The 18,799-nt window shown below is 39.0% G+C and overlaps 1 protein-coding gene across 1 annotated transcript in view; it reads left to right on the top strand.

Annotated features, from left to right (window-relative positions):
• LOC117029814 (fatty acid desaturase 2-like protein FADS2P1) overlaps positions 1 to 18,799 on the top strand; it is a 31,296-nt gene that overhangs the window by 10,064 nt on the left and 2,433 nt on the right. Inside the window, exons 3-10 of the mRNA XM_033119028.1 lie at positions 2,212 to 2,409; positions 3,714 to 3,815; positions 8,371 to 8,496; positions 11,048 to 11,108; positions 13,817 to 13,893; positions 14,094 to 14,191; positions 15,197 to 15,293; positions 17,121 to 17,200. Of these exons, the coding sequence (XP_032974919.1) occupies positions 2,212 to 2,409; positions 3,714 to 3,815; positions 8,371 to 8,496; positions 11,048 to 11,108; positions 13,817 to 13,893; positions 14,094 to 14,191; positions 15,197 to 15,293; positions 17,121 to 17,200 (839 nt within the window). The remainder of the gene's footprint in view (positions 1 to 2,211; positions 2,410 to 3,713; positions 3,816 to 8,370; positions 8,497 to 11,047; positions 11,109 to 13,816; positions 13,894 to 14,093; positions 14,192 to 15,196; positions 15,294 to 17,120; positions 17,201 to 18,799) is intronic.

Genomic DNA, 18,799 nt, shown 5'->3' with positions numbered 1-18,799 from the left:
TATGTATTTATTTATTTATTTATTTTTAAATTCTAGTTGACATTCATATGGGGGATATAATCAATAATGTTGTAAAGATCGTGTAGGGTACCAGATGGCTACTGGACTTATCAGGAGGGTCACTTCATAGATTGTGTAGATGCCTGACCACTGCACTGCACACCTGAAGCTGAAGTAGAATAATGTGGAATGCAAATTCTTTAGAAATAATTTGTACAAAGTGCTGATCCATCTATCACTGTGAGGCAGATAGGAGAGGATGATGTTTCCCCTCTAAAAAACGAGGAAGCAAACTCACAGAGGGAATCCGAAGATACAGAACTTGTTATGTGCGGACCTGACACAGACACCTACGCTCACCCCTTAGGTCTACCTGCACCCCTCAAGGCTGTGTCAGGAAGTGTGGCTCTGTGTTCAGAGGCGTGGGCCCTGGGGGTGGACAGCTTAGACTCACAATAGCCCCGCCTCACATTGCATGGGTTTAGGACAGTTACCAAACCTCTCTGCAGGTCACTTTCTCTCTCTGTAAAATAGCAACAAGAGTACCAATGTCGTAAGCGTTACTGGGAGATTACTGACAGAGTTCAAGGCGTTTACAGTGCTCAGAACAGTGTCTGAAGCACAGTAAGTTCCAAATACATTTTAGATGCTATCATGATCGTGAACTCAGTGGTGGCACTAGTCGCTGACAACCCTCCAGATGTGTCCACTTCATTTAGAGAAGGAGCTCCAGGTTGGAAAACAAAGATGATGCAAAGCTTAATTGCCTTTCCTAAAAACATTTTCTAAGGAAAAGAAAACCCCACTAAGGCTAAGATCTATAAGCTAATCATTCGATATTTAACGGTCTACCATAAATTTTCTTTAGTTTTATATACCTATGTATATACATATATATCTCCACATAGATGCACTAAAGAAAATTTATGATAGTTACCTCCAGAGACCAACACAAAACAACTATTCATTGTTTTTAGACAATGAATAATTATCTTATATTTAACCTGATATATGTACTTAGATAATTAGTGTTTGGGCACAAAACTAGGTGTCAGGAAAAATAGGTTTAAGTCCAGCCTCTGTCACTGAATTGCTCATAATTTCAGTCACTATTCTGGGCTTTGGTGACCCCTTCTCTGTACAATAAATGGGTTGGAAAACATGACACTCTAGAGGCACTCTAGAGATGACCTATTAAAATTATCTATGGCCTCCAGAATTCCAGGGTTGATGAGGCTTGATAAATGAATCCATCCAGACTTTTCCCAGGCAGGGAATCCTTTCAAAGTTGCATCAGTGAATTTTTAAATGGAATTTTTGGCTTCTAGAATTATGCTTATATCTTTTCTTTATTTCAGATTTATCTCCGTACATCTGAACAATACTGATCTCTTTCTCATACTATGGTCACTTTCTCAACTGTGCAGGTTTCAAACACATTGTAGTCATTAAGCTAAGAGGTATTTCTTCCCAGCCCTTGCATTAAGTCTCCAGTGTGATGTGGCAAACTTATAAAGCCATGCTGGCATTGTACACACACACATGCATAAGTACACAGAACCAGAACACCTCCCACCAGCAGACACACTAATGCGACCAGAGACCCTGTCTTGTTTCTGGGGATCCATTGAGCAGCTCACAGGAACTACATTCACTGAGCTAATCTAAGTAACCTATATTTGTCTATGTTCATTGGCTTCTATGAATGAACCCTTTACACATATAAACAACTGTAGAAATCACTTTGTAAACTGTACCAATAACTATAGTAACACAGGTCCATATAGACAGCAAAGTTCCCCAAAGCATAACCAAAGATCAATCAGCACCTGAAATAACACTGATGGTTTAAAAGGTAACCGTTAGACTTCTGTATCTCTTTACTGATCACCACCACCACTACCACACACACACACACACACACACACACACACACACTAATTGTGAGTTCCATAACAGTTTGAGGACAGTTTACAAATCATTACCCATCTTTCTCTTCTCTAGAGAAAAAATAAATTATGTTTTTCAAAGGTTTTGTTTGTTCATTGTTTTTTGTTGTTAATGCTGCCCAATTAAATTTATTAATCTAGTAAATTTCTACTCATAAAATTAAGGTACTAATAAGGTAATAAAACAGACTGTTAATTATGCTCATTTGTGTTCCCTTTCTCCTGAAGGAACTAATTTCTTCCTTGAATATTTATTTCACAGTCCCAGTTGGTGGAAGATTTCCAGGAATTGCGGAGGACATTAGAGACTATGAACATGTTCAACGCCAACTTGGTGTTCTTTTCTCTTCATTTCATCCAGATTTTGATTTTGGAAGCCCTGGCTTGGCTAATGCTGTGGTATTTTGGCAATGGTTGGCCAATTACAATATGCATTTCCTTTCTTCTCACAATTTCTCAGGTAAGCAGGTATCCTAAGCTCAGGCAGGGGCTTCAGGGAGAGGCTCAGAATTTTTTCTTCTCTCTTTTGATTGGTGTCAGCGGCGGCCTGACACCTCCTGGCAAACTACTCATGTGTTGGACACCAGTAGGTTATCAGACCGTGCTGGGCCTCTCAGTTCTCTTGTCTGTAAAATGGGGATAACAATGTTTTGTGGAAACATTCTGAAGAGGACTAAACAAGTAATGTGTAAAACACCTAGTACAGTGACTGGCATAATGTAAGTATTTAACTTATGACAGTTGCTACTCTTTGCCCAATTTATCCACACAAGTTCAGTAACTGAAGTTCCGTTCTTGGCCCCTCTCTTTGTCTTTCATTCATTGACCAAATGAAATTTATCAATGCATCAGACCATGGATTCTTCAAGAGCAGAGACTACATCTTATTACATGAGAATAAGAATGTACGGATTCTGCTGTAAATGACAACCAGCACCTGGCACATAGCAGGGCATTTGATAAATCTTCATTGAATAAAGTGTGACTCTCTGGACATAGCATTCTATGAGCACACTTGGTTGTGGGCACATAGGGAAATGCACCTGTCCCCTGTCATCCAGTGAGGGAGATTGTCATTCAGATATCTAAACATATTACAAGACACAACGGCACTGATGCCACAGAGAGGAATAACATGTGCTGTTGGAGCAGGAAGAGGCATTTAATTCTAATGGAACAGCTGTGGAAGGTTTCGTGGAGAATTAACATCAATGTCAATGCCAGAAGTGTTTTAAGTTAACTTTTTTATTGAAAAGGCAATTTGCACTATTCTTTGAAAAGTGACTTTGGAGGCAAGAAAGGAAGCATACACGTGTTTGGTTCTTAGCATAAAAGCCAGGCACTTCACATACACTGAAGTTACACAACAGCCCTATGAGTAAAGTGTTACTATCCCTGCTTAGCAGATGAAGAACTGAGGTTCAGAGCTCCTGAGAACTTGCCAAGAGTCGTGCAGCTAAAAAGTGGTGAAGAACAGTTTAGAACCCAAATCTTCCTGACTCCAAAGGCCATGCTCTTTCCACTGCACTTTGGAAGATTTTGACAGCAGCAAGGAGAGTGTCCTAGGCTAAGAGAACCACCTGCACAAAGAAACAGGTGGGAAAGAATGACACATGTGTGGGAGATAGAAAGGAAACCTGACTTGAGGTCAGACCAGCTCTCCCACTGTTCTTCTCAAATGGGCTCCTGAATCAACTAGCGGGCATGTTTATTAATTTCTTCTTGCCTTCCCAACTTCTCTAAGAACAACTTCATCTCTTCTAGGCTCAGAGTTCATTTTTACAGCATGACATAGGACATCTTTCCATATTTAAGAAGTCCAAGTGGAACCACCTGATGCACAAATTTGTGATGTGTCATCTCAAGGTACAGGATGCTCAGGGTGGAGGATGGGATTCTCAAAGGTCATTTCCTAAAGGCAGAGGTTTCCAAGTTTGTGTGTGCACTCAAATCAGTGAAAACCGTTTGTGCACACCCCACAAATAAATGCAGATATACTAACAATGTAGGTCCTAGATATACGTTAATGTGTAATAGTATGTTATAATATATGCTAAATTTAGATTTTTAATTTTTTATGAAATGGTTTATAATATATATGCTAAAACCAGAATTTTAAATTTCTATGGAAAAAGTTTATTTGTATTTAAGAAGTTGTAATATTTTTTTTCTTACCCCAATAAACTATTTGGCCCAATCCCTGGCATCCCCCATTAAGGAACTACCTTGCAGGAGAAGGATTATGCCTTTAAAAATGAAGATGTGCCATGTAAAATCATGAGTGGGAATATTCTTAGAAGGGCTTTGAACATTTACTGCTGGGAAGCTAGGGGAAATCCAACAAGGCTGATTAATCCTGGAAGAGTGGGAAATAAAGGAAAAGATGCAGGAGAATGGATAAAAGTGAAGAGAAAGAGGAAGAAGAGTGGGCAAGGAAGGTCAGATGGTTCTGTTCAAGGGTTGAGGATTGCTAAAACCAGAATGATGGAAAAAGCAGGTGGCGATGATGGCAGTTGGTCTTATCGCCGCTGACATAAGCTCCAGGAGGGCATGCATACTGTCCTATGAACAACCGCAATGCAATGCCCAGCAGAGTGCCCAGCACATAGTAGGCCATCAATAAGCATTTGTTGAATGAATGGATGAATGAATGAATGAACTGACCAAGGTCTGCTAAGAGTGGCTTCTAGTCCTGCCTCTGCTCGTGCTCACTGAGTGACCTTGAGTGACTTACTGTACATTTCTGGCCCTCAGTGTTCTCATTTGTACTGTTAGGAGTTAAACTGGGTCTCTTTTTTTCTACAACATTCTAGGATTTGGTGACTATGTACCCTGGCCCAGAAGGGTAAGAAACACCTCAGAGCCTTCCACTAAGCCAAATCCTTGCCTTCAAGCAAGGCTCTCTCAGGAAAAACTCAAGCCCCAACTCAGAGCCTATTTGTTTTTCCTTAATGCAGTGGTTTTATATTCAATTAGAAGATATTTGGAAGTCGAAGGAAAAGTGAGAGTCATCTCCCTGGAGATAATTGGCAGTTGATTTGGTGCCAGTGTGTGGAATGTGTGGAATATTTCAAATAATATTTAATAACATTTAAAATATTTAAAAGCTGGTGCTTTTTTTAAAATCACTGATTTCCCATTGGTCTAAATTTATACACAGCTCTTTCACTATAAATTGTGTCTGCAGAAACAATTTTGCACTAGTTAAAATGAATATAATCTGTTTTTTTTTCAGTTTCGGGTGTACAAAACAATGTAATAGAATGTTATAGTGAGTCACTCAAGGTCACTCAGTGAGCACGAACAGAGTCAGGACTAGAAGCCACTCTTAGCAGATGGTCGGTTCATTCATTCATTCATCCATTCATTCAACAAATGCTTATTGATGGCCCACTATGTGCTGGGCACTCTGCTGGGCATTGCATTGCGGTTGTTCATAGGACAGTATGCATGCCCTCCTGGAGCTTATGTCAGTGGCGATAAGACCAACTGCCATCATCGCCACCTGCTTTTTCCATCATTCTGGGTTTAGCAATCCTCAACCCTTGAACAGAGCCATCTGACCTTCCTTGCCCACTCTTCTTCCTCTTTCTCTTCACTTTTATTCATTCTCCTGCATCTTTTCCTTTATTTCCCACTCTTCCAGGATTAATCAGCCTTGTTGGATTCCCCTAGCCTCCCAGCAGTAAATGTTCAAAGCCCTTCTAAGAATATTCCCACTCATGATTTTACATGGCACATCAATTGATTTCACATCCAGTCACCCTCCCCCCTCCCAGAAAAGGCACCAATATTGACAGATATTGTGAATCCTTGTAATTTTCCTTCACTAGCTGTGGAAAAAAACAAACATATACATTCTGGTCTTTGTGGCATTTGCACAAAATAAAAATAAATAGTCTGAAAATAAACCACAAAATGTCTGCATACATTTTGGACTTCTGCGCAGTGTTAAAATCAAAATGGACTCTCTGTAGCATATTTCTCCCCACCCCCCCGCCCAGTATGTATATTTTGTAAACTGTAAGAATCAAGTGTTATTATAGGGATAAAGAAGCAGAATAGTTGAAATTAAGACCTCTGAAAATCTGGTCTACACTGTTTCCATGACTACATCTTAAAACACTTTTGGGGGGAGGAGTGTCAAGCATATTATTTCTTGTAATCCTTCCAATAACCTCATCCATTTTACAGTTGAGGAAATTGCCCAAGGCCACACACCTAGTAGCAGGGCTTAAAACGCAGGATGGTTTCAATCCAAAGCCTGGATTCTCTATACTGACCCAAGAAAGGTCCTAACTTGGAGGTGAGGGATGACTTAGGGTGGTTCTGGTATGGAACTTGGTGCCTATTTTGCATGTAGCTGATAACCCTCACTTCCCCATGGATCACTCCCTCCCTTGTCTCCAGGAATTGTACTTCCATACAGAAGGGCCAGGGTGAAGCCAGCTGCTTTAGATCACACCCACAATCACTCTGACCACTGTTCTAAGCTCTAGGACCTTGATTTGTCAAGATCTGCTCCCTTACCTATCACGAACCAAAACCTGTCTGTCATATTATCAATTTCCATAGATACTCATTGGCTAAAGGGTATAGTCAGCTAGTAAAAGAGGCCAAGATATCGGCTCTCAGAGGATTTAATTAAAAAGAGAGAATCATTGCTTATCGCAGCGTCCTTGTTTAATTGTATACTGTTCCCATTAGATTATATGTTTCCTAAGTGTGGAAACCCCACTTTATCATGTCTATCTTCACATTCCAAATACTGCTTAGCTTAGTATTCGATGTATGGGACATACTTCAAAATAAAAAATGAATGGATGAATACACAATTGTAAGAGTGATATTTGATACACAATTTGATAGGAGAAATGCAGTCTGTTGGAGAATAGGGGAACAGAAACGATAAGCACACATTGAGTTTGAGAGATCATGAGACATCCAAAAGGAAATGTTTGGAAAGCGATTGCCCTTTCATGCATGAGATTCAGGCGAGAGATCGAGGCTGGAGAGAGAGAGATTCCACCGTGAGGATATTAGAGAACGTTAGAAGTGAGGAGAGACTGCTGCTCCTAAAGGACTCGGGGGTGGAGTGAGGTCGCTAAGAGAAAGACTGCAACAAAGACCAGGGGAAGGCAGTGCTAGCACTTACAGATTTTCAAAAAACCCGTCCCCTGTACCGTAGATGTATAGTGTCTAGACCATCATAGTGCAACAGAAAGAAAATCAAGTCACATTAAAATGACATGAGTTATTTTAAATTTCCTAACAGCCACATTTTAAACGGTAACTTTATTACTCTATATATACTCAAATATCATCACGTCAACAGGTAATCAGTATATAAATTATTAATAAGACATTTTTCATTCCTTTTTTCATCCTGAGTCTTCAAAATTCAGTATGTATTATACACTATAGCCCACCTTAATTTGGTCACATTTCAAATGCTCAATAGCGACACATGCCTATGGCTACAGTTTTGGACAGTGAAGATCTAACAAATGTATAGACCAGTTATTGGGAGATGTCAAATACACTGTAAAAACATACTACTGCTTATTCTTCTGGAAATGATTAACACAATAGGGGAAAGGAGGGGAAACTGAATATTTCAGTGTTTTACATACAACATCTCGTGTTTCCGCAAATGACCCACAAAGGTATATATCTTATACAATATTTACACGCAATTGAGCCTTAAAGAGAGTGGGTAATTTGCCCAAACCACACAACAGTATTTATACATCTCATATATAAAATGAGGGTGATGTGCCTCTAGAACCTGTGCTCTATTAAGATCTGCAGACTTTAATTCAGAGATATAAAAATCACAAACAACCTAATCAGAGATGATTGGAGCTTGGCATCAGCTAAACTATTTTTATTCTCGTTTACTTTTACGAGAGCACTGAAGCCCAGACATGCAATGATCTGAGCCAAGTCCCCCTAGGAGATCACTTCAGATCCATGATTCTTTGAAATATTCATTGAAGTAGGATTCCTGGGGCCATTTTTTTTCCCAAAAAAAACTAATTAAAGTCTTGGAGCTAAGGTTTCTTTTCCTTTCTTTTTTTTTAAAAAAAAATAGGAAGAATACTCTCTGCCCCACTTACCTTCAGAATTTTTTTAAAATGAGAATCAAAAAAGCAGAAGGATGGAAAAACACTTCATTTCAACAAATTTTTGTTTTTTTGGTATCAGGTGTTACTTGAACAGGAACTTATGTTCCTGAATCAGATAATTATTTGTTTGTAGGCTTTCAGAGCCTCTGTCCAATGAATCATTCTTTGATCCAGCAGTGGGGGCAAGTTATGTCTCATTCTGACTTTGCAGATGTATGCAGAAAACTCTGATAGTGAGGGATATTTCAGGAGAGAAATCTCACCACAGCTAATGAACACTCTCTTCTTCTCAGGGCCTGTCAACAAAGTGGTGGAATCACCGACACTTCCAACATCATATAAAACCAAACATTTACCCGAAAGACCCAGATATTGATGTGGGCCCACTTTTCCTGATTGGGGATTTGCAACCTGTCAAGGTATGTTTAGAAATCCTAACCACCAGAAAATGTTCCTGGAAGTGGTTCTTAGAAAGACCTATAGCTAGTCTTGCAAAGATCAAGCTGGAGGTTCCAGCTTCATGCATGTTCTTTGTAAGTCCAGGATATAGATTTGAAATAACTTGTAAAATTAGAAGGACACGTGGCGTTCATGACTCTATGTCCTTAAAAGTTATTTCGTCTAACCTCCTAGTATAAGAAATATGACAACCCATATCACTCTGCTCAAACAATCCTGGTGACAAACAGATCCCTGCCAGCTCCTATCAGTGGCTCTGAGGCAACGTACACGAATGTTAGATAGTGAAACTAGGTGACTGAGGCTGGCAATGACTCTCCAAAGTTCAACACAGATGTGGAGACATTCACCCAGAGAAGACACGTCTGTACATTCCATCAGCACCAAATCACAAACACCTACAAGTAAATATCTAGTTATTTCAACTAATTCTAGCTCAGTTAGAAGAGGTATGCTGTTATTTTTAGTTCATGCTCATTTCGGTTCATTTATACATGAACTACAGCCCAAATGTCTTGCAAGACAATTAGAGATCCCACCTCTAATTTGGACTTCTTAAACAACAGAAAAAGGAGAAAGGTCAACTGCGCAATTTCTTACTTGCTAATATTTTTTTCAAAACTCACCTTAAAGTTATCATGTAAAGGACTATCATCAGGTTTCTTAGGAGGAAGTCTTTCAACAGAGGAGGAATGAGGATATCCACTGATATGTGACTCCTCAAGGAGAAATGATGGGTCCTGAGAGTCGGGAACTTAGGAAGAGGCTGCTATCTCCTTCTAGAAGAATTTAGGAGTTTCATACAAACAAGAGTATAGTTTTGTCAGTTGCTGCCTGGGCATGGTGATACATAAACCAAAAATTTACAACTTTTTGAAAATAGGTTTTCCTAGCTTTGGGAGACTCACTTTTTTCCCCAGCTGATTGGAAAACAGTCTCTTGCCTAGATTTTGAAAAACACTCGTTGGCTGTAATCGTGAATCAGTTGCTTTTGACCATGGCTCCACAAAAAATTGGACCTCTCTGATGTTTGTGAATTCCATGCTCATCACTAAAATTGTGACATTTGTCTTCTCTAATCACCCCCCCCTCAAAAAAAGGGAGATTTGTTTCACTGAATTTCATAAAGCAGCTTAATCGTCTCCAGAAGTACCTTCTTTAGAGCTTCACAAATGATGGAGTCCACCTCTCCAAGTTTTACAGCTACTCTTGGGACATATCCCTAGAATCTTAAGGATCTATACAGTATAGTTTCAAAGCTACTGTATAAAACATTACTTAAAATTGTTTAAACTGTAAAATTCAGTGTTGCACATCAAAAAATAGTTCTGATGAGTCCTGAACTCTTCCTTTCTTCCCATTTTACTGCCAATCTTTCTATCACTTTCTTCTTTCATTCCTTCAACAAGAGTTAATTAAATCTTGTATGTGTCAGGTCCTGTGCACCTGGAAGACTTCAAGTCCTCCTTTGGAGTGATACTCAAAATCAGCCTTTCACCTAGGTTTGCCAACTTCCAAGCATTTTTCACGAACTCCCTTTTCCCAGCATTTAAATATGAGGAAGTTAGAGAATAACTGCAAAGAGCTGCTATTACTTCATCACCATGATATTTCTTTTTACTTATGACAGTACAAGAAGGAAGGACCAACCCTACTATCCAAATAAGAGAATAAATCTGTATCTAGGTAGGAATATATTGAAAGAATAGGAAAAGCAAGCGTCAAACACTGTCTATGGTGTAACTAAGTGAACATACAGCAAAAATAAAGAGCAGGATGTGAATTATCATTCATTCACTCATTTCTTCAATTAAACATTTATTGAATGTCTGCTAGCTACTTGAGATAAAACCATTTCTTCTGTGCCTCCTCTCAGGGTATTTGCTGAACACATTAACTAAGGAGACCCCTAGAAAACGAATCAATTTCCCAGCAGTGAGATTATATATAATATCATTGTATCATACAAATAGTAAATCATAGCATGAGATCCATGATGAGAACACAAAGGAGGAAAATAGGACAGATCAGAGAGGCCATACCTATATCTTTTATCACATGACAAATATCTGTTGAATGAATGAATGCAAATGGAGACTAAGCTTCAATCATAATTTTAAACACCACAGTTAAAGAAGAGCTAAAAAACAAATAAAAACTCTTCAGAAATGTGTCTTTTCGATCACTACTCTACTCCACATAAGGACAAAAACATTCAAAATGGCTTCTATAGGAATTTTTTTAAGTGATCACAATCCCCATAGTCAAATGGAATAAACCATCCATGCAAGAATTATCTACAGTTAAGTAAAGCAAAAAGATGCTACAGTATTTCCTCCCATTCCAGTTCTGCTTCTTCCAGTGCCTCAAGTTTAATCCAATGAACTCTGATCAGATGCCTCTTTCCGTAGAGATTTTAGACAGAGAAAGAAAAAGAGAGAGAGAGATGTCCTTGAGTGTAATGACCAGAAGTATTCTCTCTTATTTAAGTTTTATTCTCTCTCCATTCAGTATGGCAAGAAGAAAATCAAATACATCGACTATGAAAAGCAGCACCTGTACTTCTACCTGGGTGAGTCTCCTTGGAGCCACATTCCTTATCATCCCATTTCCTTGAAGCAAGCAGTTGTCAAGCCAGAAGTCATGACTGGAATCCTCTCACAGAGAGACCAGCCCATATCATATTATAACTGAGAAAAGCAGCACGTCTTATTTCAGACTTACTGATTGCTGATAATCTGAAAAGGACAATGGAGATGCAAATAGGAGTTTGCAATAGGCATTTCATCACTCTAGGTATTGGGCAGGGTAGGAGATGCTACAAGAAAGTTGGAAGACAAGATGCCTATCAAGGGGTCTTGTATGTGGGACTCTCATTGTGGAAAGACTAAACACCTATCAAGAAGAAAAGAATAGTGGTATTTGGATAGGAGGAAAGCAGGATAAAAAAAGAATGCCTAAACTCACAGTATGATGCCAGAAAAAGTAGAGGCCCAGGCATAAAAGGCGACTATAGCGCTTCCATGTGAAGGAAAGCTGGCTGTTTCCATGGCTTTCATAAACCTGTAGAAGATATTTTGGTGAATAGACAGATAGATGATAGATAAGTAGATAGATGATAGGTAGGTAGATAGAGATAGATAGATGATAGAGATAGATAGATAGATAGATAGATAGATAGATAGATAGATAGATAGATAGATCGATCGATCGATCGATAGATAGATAGATAGATGAGAGAGACAGAGAGAGAAAAAGAGAGAGAGAAAGACAATAGATCTAAATGTGGGATGTAGGTCTAGGCTTGAAAGAAAATAGGGTAGCTGAATAACGCTGATACCAATTTTAAAAAATCAGGAGCAAAATGCTTTGCTCTTAACCAAAATCAAACTCATGACAGCTCACAAAGAAAGTTTCGTGGAACTCCAAAATATGCTCATCTAAAACATTTGGGAAATAAACCCAAATCAGGGAAGATTCCAAACATTTCCTATAGATCAGTGATTCTTGATCAGGAGTAATGTTGTTCCCAAGGGGACATTTGACAATGTCTAGAGACATTTTTGTTTGTGACAAGAGAGGGAGAGGAATGGTACTAGATCCAGGGGATAGGAGCCAGGGATGTAGTTAAACATCCTACAATACACAGGAGAGCTACTAACATCAAAGAATTATGTGGCCCAAAATGCCAACAGTGTTAAGGCTGAGAAATGTTGTTACGGATAATCTGATTTCCCCAAATGTTGGCTGCCAGTGGCCATCTCTAACATGCCTGAACAGGATAGCCCGTGTGCCCATTTCTGGAGATATGAGGGTCAACTGCCAATGGCGCCCGTCCCATTGCTGGAATTCTGCAGCCCCATCCTATGGTAGTCACCTGCTTCTTCTCTTGCATGACCAAAACGAAGAATGAGGACATCAGTGCCCCATTTTGAAAGGTAGCTGATCCTCAACCCAATCCAATGTGGGTTCACATAAGAAAAAGTTATTAGAGTTTCTTTTTCTGAATTCTCCTCCCCTATCTGCAGTGGTGCTATATGCCCTTAGCTTATGCAGAATGAATGAATGGTGTGGATCTGCTGCAGAATGCCCACCTCACAAACCTCACTGCCCTGAGGAGCTGTTTCCTTGTGTCCTTTCCCTTCAAATGCCAACTTAGCATCTCAGGTACAAATTGAGTCATACTCAAACTGTCAAAGAGCAGCAGAATGGGACACTTGTTAAAAAAGGCAAAACAGATTTTATTCAGGCTACTGCAGTAAGGGAGAGAGACTTCAGTATAAACTGAGCTCAACGCTGCTGAAAAAGGAAAATGGGGCTTTTTAAACACTGTGGCATGCTAAAGGAAATTACCAAAAGATGTTGAGGGAAGAGAAAGTTGGTCAATGGGATTAGGTCATCTGTGTCTGCTAACTGGTGAGTATGGCAGTTAGGCTCCTACCCTCCCACAGATACTGGGAGACAAGGGCCCTATCCTTAATGATTATATTTCAGAGGGATGATCCCCAGGTTCTTGAGGAAGACATTTCTGGCTCGTAAAAGATACATCTCAAGGGGACAGAGAAAGGATTTACAATTGTAAGATTTCTAACATAAATGCTCTAAGAAAAGGGAGGTCATCCCAGGGAGGTGACCCTGAGCTGTCAGAAACTTATTCAAGTTTCTTATTCAAGTCTCTTAGTGTGGATGGTGGATGAAATGGTTTGTGCTCAGAGTTTGTAGAGTTTGAGAGTTTGCAGACCAACACAAAGCCTAGTTTGGAAGTGAACTCAGAGGACCTGACTAAAGTTTGGTCAAGGAGAGAGTCTGTCAAAGCCCAAAGGGTCTCCATAAGACTCCTTTGTCCTCTATGCAGCCTCCCTGGTCCTGGGGGAGAAGCCAGCAAATAATTCTCTGGCCGGGAAATGAGCACACCTTCTTTATTTCTCCCACCTTGCCATATTGTGATAGGGCCCAATCCTACAGATTGTGAAGGACTGAAGGATTCCATGGACCCTGAGAAAACTTAAAAGCTCACAGCAGAAGCTTGCTTAGGATGCCTCCATCAAGAATGACGCAGATCGTCAAAGATTCCCTAGTCTTGTTCAAGCTTGAGGGACTTGAACAAAATTACTGATTCACCCTAAAAGACTCAAAAGACCCCATGGAGTTCACCATGTTTCCCTTCGCCAGGGAAACATTGCAGAGGTGGCATGTTGAGGAGATAGACTCCTGCTAACCTACATTGATGTCCCATTCTGCTCATTTATTCACCATCTTTTTGTTGTTGTTCTTTTTCAGTCGGGCTTCCCCTCCTCATGCCTGTATATTTCAACCTACAATCCATGCAAGTGATGTACCTCCAAAGGTATTGGGGGGTGAGTAACTTGACTCATTCTCTAAAGCTAAAACAAGTAGAAAGCAGGAAACGAAAAATGCTTGGTCCCTTCCAGATAGACCTTCCTTGAATAACAGGACAAAAGATTCAGCCAGTACATGAAAGGACCCTAACCCAAGGAAGGGGAAACCAATGAAATTGTGTTCAGGGCATCTAATTTTCAAGCACTTCTCTCTACAGGATATTGCCTGGGTCAGCAGTTTTTACATCCGCTATTTCATCACATTTGGTCCTTTCTATGGAATCTTCGGAACAGTGTTGCTCATATATTTTGTCAAGTAAGAAAGCAAGAACATCCTCTTATTCCCATAACCTAAATAACCTTTTACCTTCCTTATCTAATCTATTTATGATTAGCATAAGATTATGACACCATGAAAATGTAAAAAAAAAAAAAAAAGAAGAAAGAAAGAAAAAGTTGAAATAGTTGCATAATAAGAGTTCCTTAGGGGAAAAAAATTCCCAATCTTCTTTTTCTTCTCCCCACTTTCTTAACTCCCAATTGCAGTATTCCGCCTGATCACCAAATCCTTTAAAACTCTAATCCAGTTGGACATGATAATCCTTGCCAATGATAATGGAAGGAAAGGAATTTTTTTAAGTTATTTTATAACTAGAGATTTTCCCAATACCAAAATGACTTTCCACTGAATAGCCCTCTTCAACTTCCCAATTTATTCCCCCCTCTTTATTTCACTTTATTATTCTAAATCCTATATGAGAATAAGGATAATGATAGGTAATATGCATCAGACACTTTTCTAAGGGCTTTGTATGCATTATCTTATTTGATGTAATCCTCACGCAGTCCTGTAATGTAGATAGTATCATCTTCATTTTTCTAGGAAGGAAATTGAAGCTCAGAGAGATTAAATCACTTGCCCAAGGCTATAGCGCAAGTAAGAGCCAGTGGCAGTGCCAAACCAGAATTTGAACCCAGCTCTATCTGAGGACAAAGCCCAGGTTGTCAATCACTTTGCATATGCTCTTAAGTTACTTAGGTATCTTTTGATCCTTGCACTGATGGTACAGCAAACTGAAGCACTGTTCCCACACATGAGGCATCAAGACAGGTCATGTGACCAAATGCCTAGTGTGTCATTTCTAAATACTTGTATAAAGGGCCTCCAAAGATAAAAATAAATGACCATTACTTTATCGGAAACTTTAGCCCCTTGAACTTCTCCAATACTCAGCCAGCTCTGCCAGCTGTTATGCAAGCCCAGTGATTGGAACCATAACACCTCAAGGAGTCATCACTTCCTCCTTTTATTCTCCACAAGGTTTCTTGAAAGTCCTTGGATTGCATGTGTTACACAGATGAGCCACATACCAATGAAAATGAGCGAAGAGGAGAACCGAGACTGGTTCACTACTCAGGTGAGAATGAAGTTCCTGGGGGAGGATCCTTCAAAGCATACTGATTTAGAGTCTGGTTACTTTCCATAATAAGAATTCATGTTTATCGAATGCTTGCCAGAGACCAGACACTGTCAAATGCCTGCATGTAGCTACATGAGATAGTTGCTATGGTTATTCCCACTTGACAAATGATAAAACTGAGGCATGAAGAAGTTGAGTAACTTGCATAAGACCACACAGCTAATAATTGGTACAAGCAGGTTTTAAACCTAGGCAGTTCAATTTCAAAGATTTTGCTCTAAACCAAGGGTCAGTAAACTACAGTCCAAGAGCCATATCCAGCCTGTTGCCTATTTTTGCAAATAAAGTTTTATTGGAACACAGCCATTTTTATATTATCCATGAATGCTTTCATGTTACAACAGCAGAACTGAGTAGTTGTGACAGAGAATTAAAATATTTACTGTTGGCACTTTACAGAAAAGGTTTGCTGACCCCTGATTCCATATGACACAGCCTTTCCAGTAAATCTGAGACTCCTAGAATTACGGAATGAATTTTATACCTAGAAGGACCCAAGAGTACCTCATTTCATTGTATAGAGAGGCCCCATAAGGAGATTTGACATGCTCTCCAAGCACGCTGTTAATGATTCAGAGTTATGACCAGTGCAGGACATCCCTGCCTCCTAAGCCTTCCACTAGCTGTGATGAACTGGAGCATCCAGCCATAGTACTGCCTCTTCTCCAAGCTCATCCCCAGATTCAGTGGGCCTCCCATGAGGCATAAAGTAGTGGTTCTCAAGCCTTTTGGTCACAGAACCACTTCATACTCTTAAAAGTTATTGAGAACCTTAAAGAACTTGTGTTTGCATAGGTTATATTCATTGATATTTACTGTATTTGAAATTAAAACTGAGACATTTAAAATATTTCTTAATTAAATTATTAACTTATTATTAATTAAAATAAGAATAAAACAAATACATGTTAACATCAGAGTGATGACACCATCCCATGTTAGTAGCCTCTGGGAAAATCCATTGTACTAGCATGAGAGAATAAGAATGAAAAAGGCAAATAGTGTCTCAAAAGTGTTATGGAAATAATTTTGACCTTGCAGATCCCTTGAAAAAAAGTCCCAGAGAACCCCAAGTTTCTCTGAAGTATACTTTGAGAAACACTGAATAGAACCACCACAAAAATAACATTCAAAATGGCAACCACCCCAACTAGAACTAAGCCTTAGAAAGGCATTCAACAAAATAACCTTCATAAGTGTTTTTAATCTTTGCAGTTTGTAGAAGCCTACAAACACGTTCTCAGGATAAGCCTTTTTAAATGCATAAAATAAAATGATTAGATTACCAAGGAAAGTCCTTACAGTCAATGCACTTACTTCTATGCACAGAACCCTTGGTTAGAAGCCTTGAATGCCTCATTCCCCACTTAGAAGCCCTTCAGATCTACTGTATAGAAATGGTATTCTAACCCCTATAATCTCCACCAAAATCCTATAATCCCACTTCCATCTGCCAAATCCTCATTCGTTGACACTATAGTCTTTGTATCCAAAAGCTAATGGTGACTCAGTTCCCTCAACTCCTACACACTTTTTCATACCTACTGCCTTGTATATACTTCTTAGCAAAACGTCGTATTGCTTTCTTACATGTAAGCTCCTTGAGACCTGGGATTGTGTATCTTTTTCATTCCTCATAGTTTCTTACACAAAACAGGAACTCAAACACTTGTTCAATGATTGACTTAATAAAAGAATAAATGAATACTTTCTCTGTTTGACACATGAGCTTATTTACGTCTAACATAAGCTTTGTCTTTGCAGGTCTTGGTCACCTGTAATGTTGAACAGTCCTTTTTCAATGACTGGTTCACTGGACACCTGAACTTCCAAATCGAGCACCAGTGAGTGACAGAAACAGTCCGTGACAGGGGAAAGGGCTGTCACTTGTAACAGCCACCCAGACAGTCCTGAGCGGAGCCCAAGGCTAGGATCTCAGAGGGAAAAAAATGAACCAGAATTCTCTAAAGGCTGCTAGCTTTCTACTAATACCAATGGTAGGAAGGAAAGAAAGAAAATAAGTGCGACAACATGGATGGACCCAGAGGGTATTGCGCTAAGTGAAATAAGTCAGACGGAGAAAAACAAATACCACATGATCTCGCTTATAATGTGGACTCTAAAGGACAAAATAAATGAACAAACAAAACAGATACAGAGACTAAATTGATAGCTACTAGATAAGAGGGGGATTGGAGGGCTGGGTGAAAAAGGTGAAGAGATTAAGAAGTACAAATCGGTAGTTACAGGAGAATCATGGGGAAGTAACGTACAGTATGGGGAATATAATCAATAATGTTGTAAAAACTATGTATAATGCCAGATGAATACCAGACTTATCAGGGGATCACTTCATAAATTATATAACTGTCTAACCACTGTGCTGTACACCTGAAACTAATATAAAATAATATTGAACATCAACTATAATTTTTAAAAATTATCACAGGATAGGTAGTACAGCATAGGGAATATAGTCAATAATATTGTAATAACTATGTACAGTGTCAGGTGGGTACTAGACTTATTGGGGTGATCACTTTGTGATAAACGTCTAATCACCATGTTATTTTGTACACCTGAAACTAAAAATTTTTTTAAAAAATTAATTTTTTAAAAAAACTAAACTAAGTAAGTAAGAGAAAAAAAGGAAGGAAGGAAGGAAGGAAGGAAGGAAGGAAGGAAGGAAGGAAGGAAGGAAAGAAGAAAAGAAGGAAAGAGAGTGTAACAATTGTGAGTAAATGGAGTGAAATCTGAGGGAAAATGTCAGCGATTCAGTTTCTAGATTCCTATTAATCTAGGAATTGTTTCCTTTGCATTTGGTTTGTTGGCAAAACCCAAGAAAAATTATAGCACTTGGGTAACCAAGTTGTGTTGAAACGTAATTGTAATTTAAAAGTCTATCTGTATCTATGTATTTGGATCTGAGGTTACAAAATAATCAACAATGAAATCCAGACCCTGCTTCAATTTCCAAATAGTATCTGGAAGTACTTTACCAATGGGTCAGTTAGGTGGACATGCCCTAAAAGAAGAGAAAATGATACTACTTTGAGGGTCGATCTCTCCAGAATATTCAGGGGAGAGACGTTCCACATCCTCTTTGTCTGAGCCATATCTGTGATAGTCAGAGAGGGAAAGAGATCTTATACCTATTCATGGAATTTTCTTATGCTTTTTCTCATGTTAGTCCTTTAAAATCTCAGCAAAACAAGACAGAATTATAATTCATATTTTATCAAAGAGGAGGTGAAAACCCAAGAAAGTCATCTGGCTGATTAGTGAAAACCTTGAATAAAAACCCATCTTTCCTCACTTTTTATTCCTATCCTAGGACTTTCCCCATATACTATAACTATCACATATTGACTATTCACCTACTCATCATGTAGAAGTTAGATAGATAGACACAGACAAAGAGAAAGAAACAGAGATTGAGGATG

The sequence above is a fragment of the Rhinolophus ferrumequinum genome, chromosome 11 (assembly GCF_004115265.2).
Source record: "Rhinolophus ferrumequinum isolate MPI-CBG mRhiFer1 chromosome 11, mRhiFer1_v1.p, whole genome shotgun sequence".
Classification (NCBI taxonomy): Eukaryota; Metazoa; Chordata; class Mammalia; order Chiroptera; family Rhinolophidae; genus Rhinolophus; species Rhinolophus ferrumequinum.
This window is presented reverse-complemented; position numbering and strand designations above follow the sequence as displayed.